The following is a 16,345-nucleotide window of genomic DNA, read 5'->3' as shown; positions in this document are numbered from 1 at the left end:
CATCACACTACCACCACCATATTTTACTGTTGGTATGATGTTCTTTTTCTGAAAGGCGGCGTTACTTTTACGCCACACATAATGGGACACACACCTTCCAAAAAGTTCAACTTTTGTCTCGTCTGTCCACAGAGTATTATCCCAAAAGTCTTGGGGATCATCAAGATGTTTTCTGGCAAAACTGAGACGAGCCTTTATGTTCTTTTTGCTCAGCAGTGGTTTTCGTCTTGGAACTCTGCCATGCAAACCATTTTTGCCCAGTCTCTTTCTTATGGTGGAGTCATGAACACTCACCTTAACTGAGGCAAGTGAGGCCTGCAGTTCTTTGGATGTTGTTGTGGGGTCTTTTGTGACCTCTTGGATGAGTTGTCGCTGCGCTCTGGGGGTAATTTTGGTCGGCCGGCCACTCCTGGGAAGGTTCTCCACTGTTCCATGTTTTCGCCATTTGTGGATAATGGCTCTCACTGTGGTTCGCTGCAGTCCCAAAGCTTTAGAAATGGCTTTATAACCTTTTCCAAACTGATAGAGCTCAATTATTCTCTTTCTCATTTGGTTTTGAATTTCTTTGGATCTCGGCATGAAACAGGTGTGGCAGTAATCAGGCCTGGGTGTGGCTAGAGAAAATGAACTCAGGTGCGATAAAACAGTGTTTTGACAGGGGGGCAAACACTTGTTCACACAGGGCTCTATAGTTTTGGATTTTGTTTTCCCTTAATAATAAAAACCTTCATTTAACAACTGCATGATGTGTTTACTTGTGTTATCTTTGACTAATATATAAATTTGTTTGACGATCTGAAACATTACAGTGTGACAAACATGCAAAAAGATAAGAAATCAGTAAGGGGGCAAACACTTTTTCACACCACTGTACTTCCAAAACAAATTTCCCTATAGGGAGAGACAGACAGATAGTCACCTTTATTTGGGCAAGTATGTTACACACACAAGGAGTTTGTTTCCGGTACAGAACCGAGGCAGCCATCTGCGGCACCAAGTCACACCAATGACTCTAACCATTGGGGGCAACTTGGGGGTTCAGTGTCTTGCTCAAGGACACCTCGACATGGGGACTGCAGGCACCAAGATTCAAACCACTGACCCTCTGGTTGGGAGATGACTGCTCTACCCACTGAACCATAGTTGCCCCCAGTAGATACAGTAGATAGATAGATAGAACCTTTAACCACTAGATGGAGCTCAATAACCTACACTTTTCTCTGTACATTAGCAGCATTCATGCAACACTCAGTGAGATTCAGTAGCCAAATAACACTCAAATTATAATGTACTCATCTGTAACTGATTGTTTTAACAAGTGCACTCAGATCACACAGAAATCCAGCTGATTTATGTTCATCATTTGTTTTTAATACCACTTGGATCTTTTTAATATCTTTCAGTGTTTATATTTAGCCTCATTCTTTTCCAGAGGGGAGGATTGAAGTACATTGTATAATAGTGTGTTTCAAATCTCTGCTTTTTCATCCCTGCACGTGGTACCCGACATGCACAGTTATATACAGTGTGAAATTGATTCATTTCTTAGTTTGTTTGCCTAATTATATGCCAGGGATGTGAACACAAGTCAAGGGAGAGTAAAACAAAGCAATTGCAAGACAAGTGGAAAATCAAAGTGGTAGTTGAGGACAAACATGTAAATTCAGTGAAACAGCAGTCACTCCAAAAGACTTCAGAACTGTAAACCTGTTACCCCTTTGTAAGCCAGGCAGGAAAATGTCATCATTTGTCTTGTCTCTGTCTGGCCAAACAGTTTTTCAGAATTGTAAAAATTAAAAAATATAAATAATTGTCATTTTCTCTAGTAAAATAATTTACTTGGCCTCTAAAATGTCATTTTCACTATATTCACCACTGAATCTATTACGCAGGGCTGCAGACAGTCCCACACGATGTTTAACGCATCGTTTCTCACCATAGTGGGAATGTATATGTGATACACAGCACATTGTGGGTTTACAGTGGGTCTATGATCTGCAATATGGTACCAGGGTGATTTACTCTTCCTATCCTTTCTCTCCCAACTGTTTAATTATATAGAGCAGATTTATTTAACACCACACATAATGTTTAAATGAGTACAGTAGAGCATACTGATGGCCAGTGGAACCATGACATCATGTACTTTAATCCATTTAAGTGTTACCCTCCCTCCTGCACTAGTTTGCATCACTCTTCTGTCTGAATAAAAATAATCTTTGAACGTGTGTCTGCATGCATTTATGTGTGTGTGTGTGTGTGTGTAGATATCAGCTGCACGCATGAAAGCACTGTATACTGTATGTAGGTGGCACTCCATCAGTAGATGGATTGTTTTGGGTACTGATTGCTAGACAGCATAATGGCAGTCAGCATCAAAGTCACAGTAATTTGGTGTGTGTGTGTGTGTGTGTGTGTGTGTGTGGTGCATCTTAATTTCAAAGCCTCTCTTGTTTGGCTTACATTATAAATTTTTGATGAATAATGCACAACACTAATCTCTTAAGATTTCGTTTAAACATGAGGCATCAGCTGTACTGCGGGTTCTTCTGATGTGTATCTAGTTTCCTATTCTTTAATGCACTGGGCCACCCAATAAGAACACCACATCCCGCAAGTATCCATCTGCATTGATAGAAATGTTGTAAGGTCGCCAGCACAGTGATGGCTAGCCTGACAAAGTGGAGGACAGGTGGACAGGTTGAAAAAGTCGCCTGGTCTCTTATCGTCTTGTTTTTAATAGTTCATTTCATGGGTATTTATTTCTAATACTCTATGAGAGAGGTTGCAGACACTTTCTAGATGAATAAAATGAACCTTGACACCTGAATAATAACATAACGACATGCTTCCTATGGAGGGTATTGTGACAGTGGGTCGGTACTGACACACCTGGGGACTCTAGCAGTAGAGCTGGACACATAGGGCTCCTCTCCTCCTGTCAGTGAGCGCTGCCAGATGCAGCCATGTTGGAAAAACTCAGGCTCCAGCAGCAGCAGCAGCAGCAGCGCTAAGAGCTAACGTCAGTGGACACCGACAACCGGGCACGGCGCTGTTGTGGACACAAACAGACAGGGAGAGAGACACATAACGGAGAGATAAACCACCAAGCCGGTTCTAATATCAGCAGATGTATCTGCAAATTTCAAGCCTACTGGCTGGGAAAAGCACTCGTTTGAGGAGAGTAGGTGCTGCTGGTCTTCGTGGCTAAAACGGGTGAGTATTGATCTCTTTTGGGGGCGGATTGGGTGGGAATAGCCCACCGTTAGCGGAGCTAGCTTAGCATTAAAGGGGGTAACGCACGCAGACAATAGAGTTAACGCCAAGGCAATACGCGGGGGTGTGTTTTTTAGGGGCTGGTCGTGGGGTTTCTGGTGAAATACGGTGGAGTGAATGCTATGAAACGGTGGTCATTTTGACACAGCGGAGTCATTTGTATTCCTAACAGACAGACAGTGGTGCAGTGGCCGAAACCACCCCTCTGTGTTTCTCCGGTAAATGCAAAGGTCCAAGCCGAGGAGGGTTTATGTCATGCGGAGCGTGTAGCTAAACATCTGGGTTTTGTTGAACAACGAGTTGCTCAGACTGAGATTCATTGCTGCAAGCAGCGGTGTTGAGACAAAAGGGGTAGTTCTTACTTAACCCGAGCGTCTCAAGTGTTCTGGGTTGCATGCTGCCTTGTCAGCCACCAATCCTAGACACTTATCGCTGTGTTAGGGCTGATTGAAGTGTATTCTTTTTTTAAGCAGCCCCATGGTTAGTGGGATTAAATGTTTAGGTGTGAACTAAACACGATGAACAGCAGCTCTATGGATGTGACACGTCTTTTTCTTTTGGGTTTCAGGGGGGTTTGCGTCAACGCTGCCCTGTCCTCTTCTGTTTTCCTGCCTCTTTCCAATTTATTTCCTGCCTTTCCATGAGTTTTGACCCTGATCACATCCTTGTACCCACCCGATAGCAGCGGCCAATCTGCAAGGTCAGGACCCTGAAGTGTATCCTCTTTCTGTGTAGATATTATTTAAAGAATAGTTCATTTTTGTCAGATTGTATGTCCATTCAGTGTAGCTGTCAGACCTAAAAGCCTGACTCATGCATATCCAGAATTTTCTCCATGTCTTTTAACATGTTTTTCTTGTCTTAGCACTGTGCACATATGAAGAATCTTTCTCACGTTAGTTGCACTGATAAGTAGAATTCTTCATTTTTATACACTTGGTGAACTTGTACTTTTCAGTGGTTTTGTTTGGATGGGGAAGCCAACACTGAGCATGTTGGATCGATCCTTTCACTTGTCTGCTTTCAGTCAGGGCCAGATAAGACAGATGGGAAGTGAAGTGGGAAGAGAAGAGGAGAAGGAAGCGGCTGTTTGGAAATGAAACTCGGCCTCAAGGTGTGTCAGTCCAAAGCAGTCAGTGGGCGGGTGTTTTCCCTCTCCTATAACTGACAGCGTTACAGTACAACTAGGAAGTGGAGAGACAGGAGAGGGACACATAAGGGCACACATAAGCGGAGGGTCAGTCCTCTGTGTACTGACTGCCAACATGCAGTTCTGGGATTTCCTGGGCTGCGCCAATGCAGGTATGTATAGGCATACTGATGGCTCGGTGAGTGTGATCAGACTAGTGTGTTCGTGTTCTGTGCTAGACAGGTAGAGAGGGTCTGCCAGGCTGAGGGCTGGAAAGGAATTTGTGCTGCTCACCGCTTGTGCAAGCAGTTGCATGTGAGGACCTCACACACAGGTAGAGTGTGGAGCACAGACAAAGCTGCAGAAGGCTCTGATATGGTGTCAGCTCACTCTGTCTTCCTTTAATAAACCTGGTGGGTTGCTTCTGACAACAAATCTGATGAATAAATTGGCACAAATGAAGTATTTGCTTGAATCGGTTGCTTTGACTGTTCTTGTGTCTTGCTCACTATGAAACATAGCATGAATGTGTGCTGTCCTATACACATGTATACATTTTATGACTTGTTTACCTTCTGTTTTAAGCTGTTTTTTCTTATGATGTGTGGACACTTTTAATTTCCTACAAACCTAAAGCTGGGCTGTAACCATTATGTATTAGTCTTGCTACAACTGTTACAGTCATTGCTATTCTTATTGTGTCTCCACCACTGTGACTACAAAGTGCTGTTATACTTCAAAGACACTAATGACATCTATGATGACAAAAGCCAAAGACAGGACTCTTTTGGACAGCCATATCTGGTCAGACCTGTACCACAGAGTGTTAAACATCACGTTTCTGTTGCTGTATAAATGCAACCAAACAGGCCACAGTGATCAAATGTCAATTAACGTGTCCACAAGGCTACATGTAGACAGCTGAATGTGTGGAGTAAATGTCTGGCAATTGATACTTTAGCGGTAGGATATTGTTAACAAGCAAGCAGTGAGCAGTTTTTGTTAAGTAAAGCTTGTTATGCTCTGGCTTTGGTTACCATTTTAACAAGCCCACATGTGTGCCAATGCAGTTGAATACAGATGGATCACAGACCCATGGAAATGAAAGCATTATATAAAAACAAAAATACAGCCTCTTAATCTATAAAGGATGTAGCCAAGATCTCTGCCTCATATTCTCAGTGAAGAAGTGTTGTCTCCCATCTTGCCTCAGTTATGGTTGCTTTGTTTGTGCTGTATTGAATTCCACGATACCCATCCTGTGCCCCGGGCCATGTTCTCTGTTACTGCAATGATAACTACAGCTAAGAGATGCCTGATGGCTTTTGTGATATTCTTCAGTTATTGGCAAGTATCACAAACAGAATACAATATTGTCAGATCTACACTACCTGTCCCACTGAGCTGAACTGGAAAGTGGGTCCAAACTTTTGAATGGTAGTGCAACAGTGTGTTGTCACAGAGTTTTGTTCTTCAGCTGATTCGTCCGTGACAAATGATTGATTGAAAATATGATCGATCTGTTCACTCTCCAGCGCAAAGCATCGTCACAGTGAGTTTGTTGATGCTGTATTTATCATTTCTTTAAGAGAATAGCGAGCTGTCTGGAAAGACTAGTAAAAGTGTGACTGGAAACATCTGCTCGTGTTGTCTTCACCCATTTGCATCCATAGCTCAATGTTTTGTTTAATGTATTCTGTGTGGTCAGCACTCACTGCCAGGTACTTTTATTTATATTACAGCTTATCAAAAGCTAGAGTACTATAATACTAATATGTGTAGGAAATCACACATATATAGTTCAGAATGTATCTTAATAGCAATTGTTAGGTTACACTAATCAAGCTTATGTGTGGCATATTTGACATTCCCATATCTGAAATCATTTTGACACTTGGCTATATGATAAAAAATCAATATCACAATAATTAGCTGCTTCTGAATTCCATATCCTCCACAACATCATCAGGTTGTCTAGTTGATATGCATCACATTGGGCTGCGTGGTAATTGGATGTCAGACTGAGCATTTCGGCATCATGTTTATTGAATCGTGACTTAAAAAAAGACAGTCACTGATGCATATCAGTGTTGTCCATGTTTTATAAACTACAGCAGCCAGAGCAGTAAGGTAGTGTAGCAGTCAAGTACATAGGCTATTTAAAGTACAGACAGATAAACATAAGCTGGATTCATCCTTCACGTTTTCACTTATGAGGGTGTTTGAGTATGTTGGTGCAAAATCAAGTGTTTTGAAAGTAGGAACAGATAGAGTATATCACCCCAGGGTTGAACAGCTGTGGCTGTAAAATGTTATATCAAGAGGGAATATTTTCTGCAGCCACATTTCTGAAAGTAAACGTGGAGAGGGGTTCATATAAAAATACTTGCACCAAAATATAAATAGTGGGTGTCTAGCAGCAAAATTATTCATTCCCAGTTCCGGAAAAAATTTAGAGATGTGAAGTTTCTGTGGTACCCCAGAGACTGTGGTTTGGGTCGATGTATATCTAAACACTAACTGCACACTGAAGAAGGGCCATAAAACGGCTTGTAAAAGAGCTTGTTTGTGTAAAAAATGTGATTGTAACAGAAGAAGAAACGATAAATCTGTGAATTCAGAAAACAGGATAGCATAAAAGGAGAATCTGAGGGTGCACGGTGCAGTCTCACCCTGTAAATCCATTAACTTTAACTCCAAAACTCTTCTTGAAATGGATGATGTGACTCACAAATGAATTGTGTCCTTCTGTCACGTAATTGATTTGATCCACAGATAAACGTAAAACATCTTAAACTTTAAACATCATCATTTACATCAACAAACTAAAATGATTTGAAATAGGAAAAATATCAGGGTTGGGATTTGATATTTGACCCCAAGCTGGTAAAATATCTGGATTTGTGATGAATCTTTGTGATGAGTCCCATTTCTAATTGCAAAGAGTAGATAGCAAACAAGTTATCTGGCAAAATCTGGAATTAACATTGCTTCTTTCATGCCAGGCTGAGTTTTTGTTTTTAATCTTTGATAACTTTAGTGTAATTTCTCTAACGTTGTATTAAAACAACAGTAGAATCAAGTCTTTGATACAATCGATTCAGTTAAAGGAAGAGTGTAGAACTGTATTTGTTAGGAAAATAATTGACTGTAGTGACTGTTGATGAACAGATGTGAGGGATATTACACCCTAAAGGAATTATACTGAAGTATTCTGTGTACAATTATTGAATGCTATAAACTGATACTGATGCACTGGAACATGGAGTTGGCACTAACAAACTCAGTATGCAATGTCATTTGATTGTGTGTACGAAAGCAGCTGTGCCTACAGGGTGGCCTCACCTGGGTTGCTGGCTTAGCTGTTTTAGAACACAACATCTGAAACAGTTTTAGTGACATCAGCACACGTAAACACTTCTTCTGCTTAACATAACAAATAGGGATGTAAAAAGGGTGTTGCTATACTGTAAATCAGACCATCCTCTGTCTTACTCCTCTCTCTGCAGCAGTACCGCTACTACAATAGCAATGTTTATATCTGCTATTTGCAGTAACAGCTACCTCGTTAAAGCTGTAACTGCGGCCGAGGTGACTTTACTCTGATGTTGCACTCAGTCCTGCACCACGCTCCTCTATTATATTTTGCTCTGACAGGCTGTTGAGTGCAGAGACGCTGCAAAAGGCTGCTGTTGTTTTCTTGATGAGAATGGAGTTGTGCAATGCCCTTAGTGTGGTGTCAACTGTAGTGTAGCCTTTGTTGTTTACAGCCAGAGGCAGTCGTTTTCTACTCCGAGTGGGAAGAAAGAGCGTGAGGGGGAATATGTGATGGAGTAGGTGGGAGAAGCTCTGAGGAGCGTTGATGCTAGTGAAAATGTTATAAGCAGTTCTAAGGACATATGTTTCAGCACTGTTTTCAATAACTGGTCCTAATTTTGGGTCATTATTGGTGGATGTGAAATATTCATATTGTATTTTAAATCTAGCCTCTCTGGTTTTGCTGAGGAATCTCTGCCTAGAGCTTGGCATTTTTCTGTTCTTGTATCTAAAACATTTAAATATCCAGTAAATGTAAACTAAAAGCAGATGTACAGGAAAAAAGAGAGGGCAATAGTGGTTCAGAATTATAGTCATAGCTATATTTTTACCACCAAGAAACATTTCAGTACATGTGCTTTAGCTTTCTTAAACTTGCATCTTGAATGTTTCATTTATCACTAATGAATATTAGAGAATAGTACCAGGATTTGTGATGTGTTGCTTTTGGTAATGGGATCCTATTTGTCGCAAGCATTTTGGACACAACTCTGCCAAGAACAAGCTGGATTATGTGATTAAAGGAATTTATGTGAAATGGCAGAACACACACTGAGCAGCGAAAGGTTTGAGTCAAAGTAAAAGTTAGGAACTCGGAGCGTATTGTTATACAGCTGTCCGAAACTGTAAAATAATTGTTCTACAGTTGTATAACATTTTAATTACAATAACATTTTTATCATTAATACTTTTTAATAATTACAGTATTTTCATTATTTTACCAAGTATTGTTTCTTTTAAAATTAATAAACACTACACAAAAAATTACACAAGTAGTTAATTGTTTATAAATAAAGGCTTTAAAATTAATTGGACTTTGATACTGTAATTATTAGCTTTGAATTAAAAAACACATCACTTCAAAACCAAGCACATTTAAGTGCATATCTCTACTTCTAATTTCTTTAAATGCCTTGGATACTGTGACCAGTGTTGAGGCTGTAAGCATTTGATTGCTCAGCACCACATCTGAGATCAGATGTGGGGCAGTTGAACGGGGCGCAAGGAGGTCTCCAGTTGATGTTTGTTTATGGTCGTGATGTGCTGCTGGTTCAGTTCAGATAACTTTGGGCAAGCCTGTCCTCCTCCGCTGGTCTCTTCTGTTTGTACTTCCTTGGTTTTTAAATGAAACCTTTTTGTTTTTTTTGCTTCATCAGTTCTGCGCCCTTCTCCTTATACAGTGCTCACTGAACAAGAGCATTCAGTGCCTCTAAAAATGTGAACGCTGGGTGCAGTACAAATCATAAACCCTGCCCCCTGGGAACATGAGCCAGATGATATGACAGCTTTGATTGGCAGCCCGATACCATACCATCACTACTGTGTAGAATCTGGTGGCAAAATGCATCTCAAGAGTAAGATGGCTGCCCCCGTGTTCACAATATTTTGGCTTCACTTTTTGGGGCAGGAAGTTGTGAGGTCATTCCTTTTTATATACGGTCTATGGTGTTGATTCTAAATTTACCCTGTCTGGTGACTCACAGTGCATTGCGTCAATAAAATGAAGGAGATGCTCACACTGTCTCTCATTTCCATACTACATAGGCTACCAATTGTATACAGTATGTACTCCATACTATTGTGAAAGGAGTCCATTCATTTCATGCATGCGGATTGTAAGAAGAGTGTATTTTGAACATTAGTATATAGCGTGGAATGTACAGTAGCAGTGGTTTGTATGGAACTGGGGCACAGCCTTTATCTTACATATATTAGGAGACAAAACCTTGGCATCACAGTCCTGCTTTGTGTCTGTTGCTTAGTAACAGACGTCAGTGCTGGACGTTTCATCACATCGCTCGTTTTGGTGTCATTTTTACATGAGAGCCTAGTCAAGAGTGACAGAGAGTAGCAGTGAGCAGAAGGCGAGTGAGGTTATGAGACCGATTTGAGAGGTGAATGAGGCCAGTGGGTGAAGTTATTACAGTGTGACAGAGCAAATCCATTCTGTCCACAGTGTCCAGTCATAACTCTCGCCCCTCTGGCTGTCTGGAGCGTAGATATTAAATCTTTTTGATTCATTAGATCTTCTGCGTAGTCACCGGTCAGTCAGTGTCGACATGTAAACCAGCGGATGTGCTTAGTGTGATTGGATATGGACTCCCATCAGTCAAATAAACCAAACATGGGAATTCAGTTCATTTGAGCCGTTGGACTTTCCAAGTGATTTAAGTCCTTTATAATGTGACTAAATTAATTTGCCATTCAGTAGGCAGAAAATGAATTGAAGATCATTTTGATAATTGGTTAATTATGTAAGGAATTAAAAGCTACTATAATGTTCCTCCTCGGGAGCTACATTTACCAGTGATCCTATGATTTGACTCCCTCATCTGTTTAGTTCTGCTGTCATACTCTTTCTTACCCTGTCCAACTGTCTGCCTTTGTCTGTATGCCTCCTTATTTATTCTTCTGTCCTTTTCACCCCTTCTTTTCAACCTTTTTAATCAGTTTTCATCTCTTTCTCTGTCGTGTTATGGCAGGAGAAGAAGTAGCCCATGAAACTGGACATTGAGTATGTTGGCAAATAAACAGATCAAACAAATAAAAATCAGTGTTTGATACTTGACCTGAGTGTATGGGTTGCATGGAGAATAATGTGCTGAATATGCTGGGGTTCGTGGGGGTCAGGAATATCAAATATTTTTACTTTTTGCTCACTTCCAGTCATGCTGTAGCAGAGGAGCAGTCACTGATGTTATGACAATGATATGAAGATACTGTGAAGTTTGAAAATAATTCATTGTAACAAAGTAAATCCTGCTTTTTCCTCTCTTCCCCCTCACCCTTTTCTGTTCCAGATATTTCCCGAATATCACACTACTCTGGTGAGTACATGTCTGCCACTTTTGTTGAACTACCTGGTAGAAATGTAAGTTTTTGCTGTTTTAAAAGTATATAAAATGTCTAACATCCACCAGTAGATGACAGCAAGATAAGCAAAATTGGATTCCTTTGGTTGTGTCTGCATATGAAGTCACATATCAAGCTTTCATTATAAAGGTTTCCTTTACACCCTTATCGAACACGGCTTTGATTTTTTTTCTGAATTCTGTTCAATGTACATTTTTGATATGAATAGAAAGAATGTCGGTGACTTAAATTAGATTTTACACGGTAACTAGGATGGATTCACCTTTCTTTTTTAGTTTTGACACCACCTGATGTTCTTTGGCCTTAGTCCTGACTTAGACCTGAAGAGGGCTGACGTTACTGTGTCATGGTATAGATGGAGGTAGGATAATTACAGAGGTATAGGTAAGACATTTCAGGCTCTCTCCATGGCTGTTGCTAGGTAACCGTTGATCCTATGTCTATGAACTTGTCATTCCTGAGAGGAGCAGAAACATAGTTTACATTTCTTAAACTTAACTTTGGCAACTCTCAGCTGGCAGGCGGAGGCTAACTGAAACTTATAATGAGATGCTGCTTTCTAATTTTACTAGAAAGCAACAGCAGTATGGCAGCCAGTGTACACGGTGGATGAAATGAGCATGCATGGCCGATTAAAAATCCAAGTGCCGCTGATAAGGATCGCCGGTTTATTTTTAGTGGAGAGCAGACTGAACATAACGTTCAGCCTCTGTAACTCTGTTAAAACAGAATTTCTGACATATGTCTGACATAAACTGGACCAAAACTGCCCAGAGAGGGGTGGGGGGTTAGTACAGCAGGGAGAAAATACTTCTAGGCAAATTTTTGCTTCATTTCTCTGAATTTTGTACTAAATCCTAGTTAATGCAGCTTTAACACTTAACATTCATACTTACTGTTGTTTGTGTCCTGTTTAATCCAGAGTTGACTGTATCTGTGTATTTTTCTTGGTCAAGGCCAGTTCTCATAGAAAGCATTTTGTCACTTGCTTCTCCATGCAACAGATAAAACTGCAATATATCAAATGTGTCAGACCACACTCCCTCAGGGACATGTGCGTGAGCCACGCGTTACCCCTGGGCCCCCTAATGATGAAGGCCCCATAATCTTAAGTAAGCACTTATTTCAACACAAACCAGAATCTTTCCATAAACATAACCAAGTCAGTTTTATGCCTAAACCTAACCAAATATTAACCCATAGGGTTGTCGCATCATAAAACAGGATTAAAGATGTTGTCCTGCTGATAGGGATGTCAGTTCAGAGCAAGCTTTTATGTGTTGTTCTAGAAGGGATGGACAAAGGATGCAATTTGTTGTTTAATGTTGTTTATTGCTCTTATTTTGTGCAAAGTCTTAAATATCTAAAAATACACCTACATGACCTACATCATTTTGTATCACACAATAAGTGCACTGTTATTGTTGTCAGTGCTCTGGAGGTATAAGCCTATAGCCTTGGAGTGTTCACAATCATTTTGTGCTCTGGCCCATCAAAGGGATTGACTGCCAGAATCTGTTACTGCCGATGAAAAGTGGGCATTCTGCAGAAGCAGGTGAAAGGAGTTTGAGGAGGAGAGAGAGAGAACAGAGAGTGAGGACAGAGGGCAGCAGAGACCTGCTGTGGCCTGTGGAGGGAGACAGACGGACAGATGCACGGCTAGATGATGCAAGGAAATACAGAGGTGTTGCTAGAGTTCAGGGAGTGAAATGTATGCTTTTAATGGCTTAGCTCTGATCTTGGTGAAACCTTTTGTGTGTGTGTGTGTGTTGGGTTTGTGTGTTTATGAGTGCTTGTTTATCAAAGTAGTGTTGATTAAGAGTGTAGTACTATTACCATATTTATAAGTACTGTTCAATCAGCTCGCTTAGTTTCCACTGCAAGTCTCAATTATTATATTTCTATCTCTCTGTCTTCCTCCTTATCGCTCTCTCCTTCTCTGCTCTACACACACACACACACACACACACACACACACACACACACACATTGCCTGTTAGTGATTGGAGCTGCTTTTTCGCAGCATGGCCACAGCGGTCTATACTGAGAGCAGCATATACACAGCAGAGGAGAAACACTTGGCTCACACATGCACACACTCACTTTGAGTATTTTGCACACACACTCCCACGTTTGCCAACATTCACACACACACACACACACACACACACACACACACACACATACACAGTCTTGATTTTAAACCGTTGTGTATCTACACAAGTGCATACACATGCTCCCTGGTACGTGCATCTTCTTTCTGGCTTCCACACAAACGGACTCTCTCACTCTACAGTGTCTTTGGCGCACCCACTTTGACTGCTCAAAGATCGTGCTGCGTATAGTGAGTGAGTGTGTGTGTGTTTGGCTGCGGCTGTGTCTGTGTCTGTGTGTGTGTTTGAGGTTGAGAATGATGCTGTGATCTAGTTCCGCTGCTACAGAAGAAAGCCTTCAGAAGCCAGACTGAACGACACAGCTGACTGACTTGGAAATGGATTTTAGTGCATCGCATTTTTTTCCAGCATCATTTCTCTCTTCATAGTTCTGTTCCCATCCAGCCTGGCTTTGCATCACAGCTTGTTATTTATTTCTACCTCTTGTTTTTCCAGCTACACTTTGCCCTTCAAAGAGACTTTATGTCTCTTTGTGACATCAGACACCTGCTTTGACCTGGTTAACTTCTGCAGGCTCAGGGCATTGTGGGAAAGCTTCAGAGGATGCGAGGCTCAGCTTCTCCCTCGGGTTTCTCCGCTTTCTCCCTTCATCCCGCTCTCTTCATTTCTCTTTCTTTGTTCTAATTCATATTTTCTTTTTAGTTCTGTCTTTGTTTTTTGCTTGTTCTTCTTCAACTCATCCATTTCATCTCTCCCTGTCTCTTCTTTCCTCTCTATACCCTTCATTTCCCATCATCATTTCCTTTTTCCAGTCTGTCGGTCACTCTCATCTACCTCTCCCTCACTATGCTCCATTTCTCTATGCCCTTCTTTGCCCTACATTTTCATCTCTGTCTTCACTGCCAGGGTCTTTATCTTCTTTCTCTCATGCCATTTTAGCATCTCCTTCAGACATTACGGATTTACAGGCCAAAACTACTACCTTTCTGATGTCATTTTATGGGGTCTTACTTTGCCAGCAGAGGCTGCCAATGTTTTGTAACCTTGATGTTCGACATAAAATGCCAAACCTCGTGACTTGAGATTTATGGCTGCAGGAAAGCCTCCTCTTTTGACTTTCAAATCAAGGATTGATTAATTGGATCAGCAGCTCCACATAGAACTGAATTTGATCTTTTTTAAGGATTTATTGGACCTGTGGATGGCCTAATGGGTAGAGATATCATCCATCGGCCACAGAAGCCAGGCTGAAGTATCTGTTTTGAGAAGCCTATACCCAGCTGAAGTGTCCTTGAGCATCTTACTGAATTCTCTTCACCCACAAGGGCTCAGTCTCCCTGAAGTGAAGGAGCAAAAAGAAAAGCCTTTTCATACAGGAATCATCAGTACATACCACTTTGTACAGTGGGGAAAGGTTTTTTGGGATGAGGGAGAGGTTAAAAGTCATGACATATATTGGACAGATTGATGACTAGGACCTGGAATCCAAGCCACTTCCTCAAGCAAGGACGTAATACGATGTTTCAGCAAGATGTAGAGGAGTGAGTTACTTTTATTTTGGGTGCTGAAGTAAATTTGACTTTCATATTAGCTTTTGGATTATTTTTGCATACTAGACCACTATGAAAAGTGGAGTCAAATTTTTATGTCAGTGTTATTTAAAGGTGACGATGTGGAACATCTCCGTCAGCTGGACCCAGCAGATTTATAGCAGAGTGGCTGCTAGAGACTGGTGCTCTGTCCTCCTTCTGTGGGGTTGCTTGCTGTGTCAGTAGGTTTTACAGTACAGAGATTATATGACATCCTCTATTGCCTCTTACTGGGCTGTCTGCTACTAACAGCCCTGGGACAATGTCCTGTGGCTGCCTTGTGTGGTGGCTAAAAGTTGCAGAATGGATGTTACCACCCCTCTAGCCAGTGACGGCTTTGTTACCAGCACAGCATGTCTCAGTTTCTGAATTTTTTTTTTGATTTCCACCTCCCTGGACATTTTTCATAGCTGTGACAAGCCAGGTTAGGAGGTCTTAGCTCTTGGCTCTATGCTGTTTTTGGGGCCCTGTAGTTTTGTCTGGATCCTGTGGCCAGACATTGAAAAGCCCCCACGACAGAACAAATGGATAACAGCGGCTGCATCCCTCTCTGCTGGAGCAAGGGGGCCTGCATCTACGCACAGCACCCCCTGCAAAGTATGTATGTACAGTATGTCAATACAGACACATGCAAACTTCAGTACTACCAAATAATAAAATATAGTGTGGATATGCTATTGACTACTGTCCACAGTCTATTTTACTAGACCTTTATCATTCACAACTACAAATAAGTAATAGAGCCTTGTCATTGATTGTAAGATAGAAAACAATTTTAATATATACTGTACCTTTCTCCACCTTTGTGTCAGTTTACATAATGAGAAGTGTACTTTAATTCATCTTCACAGTTTCTCATTCTCATTTCTCTTCATCTTCCACTCTGCTTCGAAACATCTGGTTACACTGCTGGAGCTGTAGTATTTTGTCACTCGGTTGTTTTTAGTTTTTTGCTTCATTAGGTCTGAATCAGATAGTGGCACAAATCTAATTTATTTACTTCATCGCTCTGGGCTTTGGGAGAGGTTTCAATTGTAAAGTCATAATTCACTACTTGTTTTTAGCCGACTGTCACTGCTTATGAGAGAAGAGGTCCAGTTATATTCGGGATTAAAATATTCCCAACCAGCTAGTCTTTTTGTGATGTTTGTGACCACCAGAGAAATTTAAAAAAGCCTTGGTTTATAAAGCCAACTTGTTGTGATTGAGAATATCAGCTCATTTTCCAGAATTTCAGTCCTCACTTTTTGAACAGTTTAGTCAGTAGCATTACTTTCAGTAGAACAGCTCAGGTCACACACACATACCAAGTGTGCTGTCCCCTGGTTCTTCTTTTTATTGTTTAGTCAGAACACCATAGAAGAACATTGTATTTATATGGAAGTAACATTTAGTCAAGTAGTGTCATGTATGTATAGAGATATACAGTATTTAGACTGTATATCTTTTAGACTAAGCTTTTTCTCCTCAACACCTTGGTATAGATAATGCACATCACTGGCAGAAGCCAGAAGAGAGAAAGTAGTGGTGTGGCAGAGGAAACTGCT

General features: G+C 41.0%; 1 protein-coding gene across 14 annotated transcripts in view; it reads left to right on the top strand.

Moving 5' to 3' along the window:
* Positions 1–2,881: 2,881 nt before the first annotated feature.
* The window catches only part of LOC109964850 (focal adhesion kinase 1-like), a 62,181-nt gene continuing 48,717 nt past the window's right edge, over positions 2,882–16,345 (top strand). For 3 of the 14 annotated variants that reach the window (XM_020608404.1, XM_020608403.1, XM_020608401.1), the window contains exon 1: positions 15,221–15,395. In XM_020608404.1, the coding sequence (XP_020464060.1) occupies positions 15,323–15,395 (73 nt within the window). In that variant the 5' untranslated portion in view covers positions 15,221–15,322. Of the gene's footprint in view, positions 3,217–3,318; positions 3,495–3,844; positions 3,977–4,141; positions 4,579–11,022; positions 11,050–15,216; positions 15,396–16,345 lie in introns of those variants that run through there. The other 11 variants (XM_020608402.1, XM_020608396.1, XM_020608409.1 and 8 more) reach the window with 9 other exon arrangements.

This window comes from Monopterus albus, unplaced genomic scaffold (genome assembly GCF_001952655.1).
Source record: "Monopterus albus unplaced genomic scaffold, M_albus_1.0 scaffold93.1, whole genome shotgun sequence".
NCBI classification, from domain to species: domain Eukaryota; kingdom Metazoa; phylum Chordata; class Actinopteri; order Synbranchiformes; family Synbranchidae; genus Monopterus; species Monopterus albus.
Note: the sequence above shows the minus strand (reverse complement) of the source record. Positions and strands in the feature narration are given on the sequence as shown.